Source organism: Cryptotermes secundus, unplaced genomic scaffold (assembly GCF_002891405.2).
Source record: "Cryptotermes secundus unplaced genomic scaffold, Csec_1.0 scaffold467, whole genome shotgun sequence".
NCBI lineage: Eukaryota > Metazoa > Arthropoda > Insecta > Blattodea > Kalotermitidae > Cryptotermes > Cryptotermes secundus.
The window spans coordinates 367,023-376,156 of record NW_019734357.1 but is presented as its reverse complement, the minus strand read 5'-3'; the positions used below and the strand labels follow the sequence as shown (position 1 = coordinate 376,156).

Sequence of the window (9,134 nt, the reverse complement as noted above, 5' to 3'; positions counted from 1 at the left end):
GGAGGCGCTGTCAAGCATCTCAAAAGATGAATTTAGACAATGTTTTGAAAAATGGAATAAAAGACTAGACAAGTGTATTAGTGTAAGTGGAGAGTACTTTGAAGGGGATTGAAGGTTTGTGCTTAAAATTTGAATAAATAAGTTTAAAAAAATATAAGTTCGGTTTCTTTTGGGTACCCCCTCGTATATTGGTAAATGTAACTAAAATCTAATGGTTACTGCTTTGGATAGTTACTTGTTGATGTTGACAGTCTGTAAACGACATGTTTCAAGGTACACGGTTACCTGATGTGTTATTTACCAGGGAAGTGCAAAGTCAAGTTCTGCTGTTATGCATTTTTCTTCACTTTCAGCTGTCAAGGTGATATTTTTTATGAAAGTTAAAGTAAAAAAAACTCTTCCCATATTCAATTAAATATTGCGGAAATCATGCAGCTTCCTAAATCAATGAAATTTCACTCTCGTTGCTTTTAGTAGTGCAGAACTTATCAGTTGATGAGCTCTACATTATGTTATAATATAAAATTCAGTGCTGAATATTATTTATAGGCAAAGCAAGACGAGGCTGACAAAGTGGATGGTGCTGTTCTCATTCCTGAGGACAATGAAGATAACACAATGGAAGCTGTGGCAAAGAATGTACTGTGGCAGATGGACTTGGACAGGAAGACAAAGGCTTTGAAGCAGCTTCAGGGTCATATCATGCGTGAGGGTTACAAGAATGGAAACTTGAAAGGACAGTGAGTATTGTATTATATTTTAGTTTTTGCACTAAAGACCTCCAAAGCCTTGCATGTGTGCATCCAAAGCTGTTTTGCAGATTTTTGAAATTATATTCAGCAGATTCAAATACGGATAAACTGTATTTAGGTAGTAAGTACTTAATAAAATAAAACATAATGTCATGTGTTGGTGATGAGACATGGGGTTTGGTTTGACAATTTTATTCATTGAACGCTCATGACTTGTAATGACAAATAATTATGACAGTCTCACTGGTTTGCACACTTCAAAGATCACTGTAACTACAGCACACAAAGTCTTCTGTATCTTTACTAGTTTTTGCTAGGCAGCAGTTCTCAACAGTCAATATTCTTCTGCTTCCATGCTCACATCTTCTCAGCTGGTTCTCATTATATACCCTCTGCACAAACTACATAGAAAACACCACTTCCAACCATTCTTTTGTTGTTGTGTGCATATCTGTTGTTTCAGACATGTGTTTAGCATGCCTTTGCATAGCAGTGACTACATCCACACATTCTGCTATTCCTGTTTTACAGCCATGATGTTACAGCAGCAGCAGTAGTAGTAGTAGTAGTAGATCTGTAGGGTGAGAAATCTGTGCAGAAGGAAAGTAAACTTTATTTGTTCTGCTAGGAACTTTTCTTTAACCTGTGATTGTATATACCAAAATTGTAATGTAACTATTTACCTTGCTTGGGTTCTTGTTCGGACCAATTATATTGCTAGTAAGTTAGAATCTAGCGGCCTCCATAGTCTAGAGGTAACGTTCCCACCTCATGACTCGTGGTACGTGGGTTCAAATACCCGGCGGAGGTCGTCAAATTTTTAAGGGCGGAAAAATTCGGGAACAAGTCCTCCAGGAGGGACTTTAAGCTGTGTGTCCCGTGTTGTAACTTTACGGCACGTAAAAGAACCTCATATCCCCAAAGGGGATCACTGAGCCAAGTTCCAGGACGTTTCCCGCCCAACAGTAGCCTCTAAGGCCTCTGATAGATGGGGGAAACATTATAGACACCGCTAAGCAAGTGGCCGAACTCACTTGCTCGGCGGGACTGATGGTACGCGTCATTTATCGGTAGGGTAAAGAGACTGGTAGAGTATCATACAGGGAAGCACAATAGAGCAAACTGGTCGTGGTGCATGGGGAAACCCACCCTCTCTAAATAACTAAGTTAGAATCTGACATTTAGTGATTCTCAGTTGGCTGTATGTCGATTGTTATGAGTTATTAGTGTATTGGAATGTAAAATGTCATTGTCAGCAGTGCGCACAAGTTACTTTCTCGAGCTTGCGTTGGATGGCAGAGAAGAGGAAGGGTCCAGAATTTGTTTTCATAATAGTACTGAAGATTGTTTTTAGCCTGTTCTCAGTAAATAGCCCTTCTAGTTCTAGTCTCCAGAAATACAATAGATGCAAAAAATCCCCAGGACTCCCCCCTCTCCCACTGCTGCTGGTATGATTTTGCCTTGAGCCACTTAAAGCAACTGCAAAAGATGATGGACGTACTAAAAACACTTAAAATCATCATCTTTATGACTTAAAAGGCAAGGTCAGGTCATGGTGGAAATTTTACAAAACTGAAACAATTATTATTATTATTATTATTTGTAAAGGGGGTGGGTTTCCCCATGCACTGCAACTAATAGTCTATTGTACGTCCCCCTTTGATATTCTACCAGTCGCCATGCCCTGCCAGTACTGGTGCTCGCTATCGGCCCCGTCCTGCCAGCGCGGTCAGCCACCTCTCTGGCAATGGTACCCTATACTTCCCCATCTACCGGAGGAATTGGAATCTACTTGGGCAGGAAACTTTGCCTAATTTTGCTCAGAGGTCTCCTAGAGACATGAGGATCTTTTACGTGCCGTAAATCTACGACACGGGACCCACGGCTTAAAAGTCCCTCCTGGAGGACTTGTTCCCTGAATTTTTCCGCCCTTAAAAATTCCACGACCTCCGCCAGGTTTGAACCCGCATACCTTGAGTTATGAGGTGGGAAAGTTACCCCCAGACTACGGAGGCCACTTAAACTGTAACAGTTAGTTTGTTAAATAATTGCTCCATCTTCATTAACCATTATTGTTCGTGTGTCTCAAAGTCACATTGGCAGGGACTTAGTGTCATGTTGTTTACAGCAGGAGATCGGATCCAGACATGAAAGTTAAACTTTATTAGCATTAAACATACCATGAGTCAGAATTTTACATTTTCTTGTACTGTATAATCTGGATTATCCCGTGATACTGGTTTTGTGTGTATGGTGTAACTTCTATTGCTAATTATTATGTTTTACCACAAATCTCTTGAATGTCTTGAGGTACTAGTTTTATGTATATGGTATAACTGTTGTAGTCATTACATTATTTTTTTCTCCCCCCAAAAATCTAAAGGGTCGTGAGAGTCAGGTTTTATGTGTATGGCATAACTGTTGTTGCAAGCCAGTTGAGATTGTCTGAACTCAGGTTTAATGTTGCAGCTGTTGTGTTTTATTTAAGCGTTACTAAGTATGGCATTTGAATTATTACATGTGACTATGGAATGATTTCACAAGAGTTTAAATTTTCATTTTGTGTCTATAGTGTCTATTCTGATGTTGTGCCTGCTCTCAAGTCATGGGCACATAGTGGGCGACGGATTTATGTCTACTCCTCTGGTAGTGTTGAGGCTCAGAAACTGCTCTTTGGGCACTCAGAAGAAGGCGATCTTCTTGATGTGAGTTTGCTGTTCACCAATTAAATGATGTACATTTTGAGTTTTGGAGAATGAGATGGTAAACTATGCCCCCCCCCTCTCTCTCTCTCTGAGAGAGGGTGGAGAGCTGGGAGGTTAGAATATACACCCCCCTCCCACATAATGTCCACATTTGAAAGTTGTGTAATGAGTGTGTCACTGTTAAGGTTAACAGCTACCTTTTCATGGCAGGTAGAAGCTATTTCTTTTTGTGAAGTGGTGTACAATCCTATATATAGTTTAGGATGAAACAGATTTTACTATATCGTTAGGTTGCTTCTTGAATGCCTTTCTTATGGCCCATGTTTTGTAGAAATACACCTTTACTTTTTGAGATACAAATGTTTTTCTGAAAAACTGATACTGCTACTAAGTGAGGAATGACCCATGTCCCACAAGCTACAGCATTCTGTGTTTGTAAAATGGCTTAAGTAACTGACCACATTGCTTTGTGATTTTCTGTCAGTCATAGCAGCCCATAAGTAGGCCAAGTTTCAGCAGATCTATGGAATAACTGCTAAAAGTGTACACATTGTGATTTAATGCTCTGCCACTGTCTTTGCAGCTTTTTGCAGGACATTTTGATACTGAAGTTGGTCCCAAAGTTGAGCCTGACAGCTACGTGAATATAGTCAAGAAGCTGGATTGTAGGAGTGAGGATATTGTATTTCTAACCGATGTTCCAAGAGGTAAGATCTTGAAATATTCATCATGGCTGTTAGATGGCCCTCCTTCCCATTTCAAACAGTTCAAAACATAATTCATAAAGGGTTTCAGAATGGAAGTCTAGTGAGACAGCCAAAATTGTAAGGCTGACAACCTCACCGCCATCTGTGAGCCGATTGTCTAGAAAATGTGGGAGCCTCAACATCTCACAGTCACATGGGCCTCCACAGCCTGTTACAGGGATAGCTTTATGTATGTTATTTCTGTTAAGTTTGATACAAAGTCAGATCATATATTCTCACATGAATAAATTGCAATGAATTGTGGATGGAACTTGTGAATGCACGGCAATTTGTGATCAGATTGAATGAGCTGTGCATGGGGGGCAGTGGGGGAACCTTGGCTCATTAAGGAGGTTCACTTTCAGCTAGATGGGGTAAACAAAGCATGTGTTGCATGTAAGACGGAATATCAGAGATATTTGTAATTAATAAACAGTGTGGTACAGGATGCTGTGATATAAACTTCATAAAATCTCATCATAGCAAGGCTGCATTGTATCTCTCTGTTATAGTATCAGCGAAACAAAGGTTAAAGCATTTCTTCGAGTTACATACTTCAGTTCTTGCAGCGTATAGTTCATAGATATGGTTTTGACTGTTGCATTGTCACAGTTAATAGCAACTGGCATTATGTAATGTACATAACTCTTATGTCAGGCTGCACAGAGTTACGATCTATATTGAAAATTTGGATGGCACGTGGACCCATAGGATAACCGTTTAGTTCATGCACTCCACTACTTGCACACTGTGTAATTTCATAGGATATTAGACATAAGTCCTGCCTCCCAGTAAATATTACGATGTGTATCTTTCTAAAAGGTGCCTATTTCTGACAGTATCAATGTCCCAGTGTATTGGGATGTCACGGACTTTTCTGTGCCTATGAAAAATGCAGTGTCTGGTCTGATTTCTGAGAAGTTAATAATGTTGCTGCTTTTTTGTCATTAGAGACTGACTGTTGATTGTGTATTCTACCAAAATGATATAACTTTGCTCCAGTTTATATCTGCAGTAAATACATTTATGTATCATTAATTGTGTATATGACTTTGTCTATAAATAAATGTCTTAGATCTCAACAAGTGTGATGTCATCAGCTCCGTGGATGCTCATAGAATTGAGCTCATAGTCTCATGGTTTGAAAAGAAGTTTTATGGTTTTGTAATTCTATCTTGTGATCTGCTGTAATGGTAGCCTACAGTAGGAAAAGGGTATCTGTACTTGTCTGTATGTTCATGTCTGTAAATAGGGAGGGAACTGTAACCTTTCTGTGTCCTGTCACAGCACTTCCATAGCCTGTGTTGACACACAGGCTCCCATAATCATTATTCAAGTTACAAACAATGTTGGAAATATTGAACGTGATTTCCAGTATTCCAGATATAGTAGGGAACAAGACTGCACAATACCAACTTCCATTCTACATTTTAAGATTTAACACTGGAGTATATACTGTAGCTGAAAAGTGATGTTTCCACTTCCCTTGTCTCTCAGTAGTAATGACAGGTATCATCATCATCATATGCATCATGCTTAGATCTTGTTTCCATATTGTTACCATTAGTTGCAATAATCAAAATGCATTATGCAGAAGTGTAAATAAAATTGGTTGTTTCCATCAGTGTCTGGAAATTTTGTGTTATTAATTATGATGAAGGTGGAATGTTTTTTATTGCCTAGGGAAGTATTTAGGTTTGATTGTCTGTGAATTTTGTGTTAATAATTAAGAGACTGGGGCTGTTTTAATTGGGGGTATTGTGCTATCTCTGGCTCAGGGTCAACAAGATGGCACATACGATGGGGTACCCAAAAGAAACCGAACTAATTTTTTTGTGGGCAGAGCTTTTGTAGTACCGCGTTTTGCCGCTATGAGCGCATAGAGCTAACATTCCTGAGTCGATAAGCCGACTACCGTTGCTTCAGAAGGTAAGGACTAGTTTCGGCAGAGTTTATAGTGACAACTGTTTTGTGTGATCGTCGTTCTTGCAATGGCTGATTTTCGTCAACAGCGTGCGGCGGTGAAATTCTGCTTTTTGCTCAGGAAAAGTGGAACAGAAACTCTTGAAATGTTAAAAATGGCGTACAAGAACGATGCTATTGAGAAAACTCAAGTGTTTGAGTGGTTTTCCCGTTTCAAAAATGGTGAAATGTCAATTGATGACAAACCTCGTTCTGGTCGTCCTTCCACGGCCCGAACACATGAAAATGTTGAAAAAATTCGTGAAATCATCAAGGAAGATCGACGACGGACCATTGAAGAAATTGTGGAGCTGTCGGGAGTGACTTGGAGCTCAGCGGCCAGATTTGTGGCAGTCGGGTGACTGGTTTTTCCATCATGACAATGCCCCTGCTCACACAGCCCTGTCTGTACGACAATTCTTGACCAAAAATGGTATGACCCCTGTTCCTCACCCTCCATACTCACCCGACCTTGCCCCGTGCGACTTTTTTTTTTTTCCTCGAATGAAAAGAGACATGAAAGGAAAAAACGACGGAGGCGCTGTCAAGCATCTCAAAAGATGAATTTAGACAATGTTTTGAAAAATGGAATAAAAGACTAGACAAGTGTATTAGTGTAAGTGGAGAGTACTTTGAACGGGATTGAAGGTTTGTGCTTAATATTTGAATAAATAAGTTAAAAAAAAATAAGTTCGGTTTCTTTTGGGTACCCTCTCGTACATGGCATGTGTTCCCCATTGAAGGTAAATTTGAATCTAGTGTTAAGACTCCCTTAGAATATGCAGTTAGGAAGGTCCAGGGAAACCAGGTGGGACTGAAATTAAACGGGACATATCAGCTGTTGGTCTACACTGATGATGTGAATCTGCTGGGTGATAATGTAGACACCATAAAGAAAAACACACAAACGTTAATTGACGCAAGTAAAGAGGTTGGTCTAGAAGTAAACACAGAGAAAACTAAGTGTATGTTGCTGTCTCGTCACAAAAATGCAGGGCAAAATTATGACATAAAGATAGGAAACAGATGTTTTGAAAATGTGGCACAGTTCAGATATTTGGGAACAACGATAACAGATCGAAACCTCATTCAGGAGGAAATTAAGAGGCAATTGAACTTGGGTAATGCTTGCTACCATTCAGTCCAGAACCTTTTGTCTTCTTGTCTGCTGTCTAAAAACAGAAAAATTAGAATATACAAAACTATAATTTTGCCTGTGGTTCTGTATGGGTGTGAAACTTGGTCTCGGACATTAAGGGAGGAACATAGAATGAGGGTGTTTGAGAACAGTGTGTTGAGGAGAATATTTGGACCGAAGAGAGATGAAGTGACAGGAAGTTGGAGAAAACTGCATAATGAGGAGCTTCATAACTTGTACTCTTGTCCAAGTATAATTACAATGGTCAAGGAGGATGTGGTGGGCAGGGCATGTAGCACGGATGGGGGAGACAAATGCATATAGGATATTGGTGAGAAAGTCAGAAGGAAAGAGACTTCTGGGAAGACCAAGGTGTAGGTGGGTGGATAATATTAAAATGGATCTTAGAGAGATAGGAGGGGATGGGATGGATTGGATAGATCTGGCTCAGGGTGGGGACCAGTGGAGGGCTCTTGTGAAAATGGTAATGAACCTTCGGGTTCCATAAAATGCTAGGACATTCTTGAGTAGCTGCAGAATTGGTGGCTCCTCCAGAAGGGCTCAGCTCCATGAGTAAGTAAGTTAAGACTCCCACTAAAAAGCATGTTTGCACATAAAATTTAATTTCATGTACTGTTAGCATTCTGCAGTTACTACAACTGAATGCCTGAAAGCTAATAAATGAAAATGTTATACTTGAGTGAATTCTTTGTTTTCCACATATACAGTCTCATCACTTTCTGTGTAACATCTTTTGGTAGGGAACGTTAGAGAGCATGTGGTAGTACCTGGACTTTTTTTTTATGCAAGTAATCTAACGCCATAAAACTGTGTTTCCTACACTAGAATGTGAACATTTTGCCTGATCCGAATATGTCTTGGGTGGACCAGGGTGGAATTTGATAAGGAAGGGTTTATAATACCTTAAGTAATAATTTTTGTTAAAATCGTCTTGTGTATAGTAATGTTTGCGATCATGAGGTGGCAAAACTAGAATGTGACTGCGACTGCCAGAGCAGACTTTGTTATGCCCACCCAGTGCGTGGGGTGCAGTTTTCTGATGTGTCAGCTATGGCGACCAGTTACTAGTCCATTTGGTCATATCTATGTTACTTTTATTCAGATTGATTGTATCTGCATGAAACACATGGCCCAGAAACTTCTTCCCACTCTGGGCACAGCAAACATCAATTTTTACATCATGGAGTGGAACCTAACATAAAAGATGGTTTTCTCTGTAACAGTATCTGTTATTTTGTGTTCTTATGTCTCCATTCAGATAAAACCTAAAAGGGCGATGTCCGCTTGCGATCAGGCTAACCATTATGAACTGACTGAAGATACCAGTTACAGAAATGACTGTGAAATATGCATAATTATGTTTTTGTACAACTGTACTTTCATTAGATTTTGTCATGTCAGAAGATCCTCTTTTGTTGGACGCAGACAAATTTATACTAGAGCATCTAGTGTTTTACGTGAATAGTGTGCAGACTGTAAGTCTGCTAGGGAGTGTCAGAAGAAAGTTTACAGAGGTTTGAGTTTGAAACAGAATATTATGAGTAAAATAGAATTTTAATAGGAAATTTGAATGTCAGTGTTGTGTGTAATAGCAAAAGTAGTTAGACACTATCAGAGTTTAGATACCTTCAGAGCTTCTTACAAGGAATAGTAATATCAACAGAAACCAAGATTAACACAACAAAATTATTGAAATTGACCTTACATATTGCCAGCTTGTGTACTCTTTTGTGGCCATGTTACATAGTGATATCAACCAAACTATATCTGCAGTTGACTTTCTTTTTAATACAGGGCTTGGTTTTGTTAC

At 39.4% G+C, this 9,134-nt stretch overlaps 1 protein-coding gene across 2 annotated transcripts in view; it reads left to right on the top strand.

Annotated features, from left to right (window-relative positions):
- Positions 1 to 9,134, top strand: part of LOC111868851 (enolase-phosphatase E1) — a 21,846-nt gene that overhangs the window by 9,407 nt on the left and 3,305 nt on the right. For both annotated transcript variants that reach the window (XM_023859875.2, XM_033753197.1), the window contains exons 3-5: positions 550 to 740; positions 3,325 to 3,457; positions 4,041 to 4,164. In XM_023859875.2, coding sequence (XP_023715643.1) covers positions 550 to 740; positions 3,325 to 3,457; positions 4,041 to 4,164 — 448 coding nt within the window. The remainder of the gene's footprint in view (positions 1 to 549; positions 741 to 3,324; positions 3,458 to 4,040; positions 4,165 to 9,134) is intronic.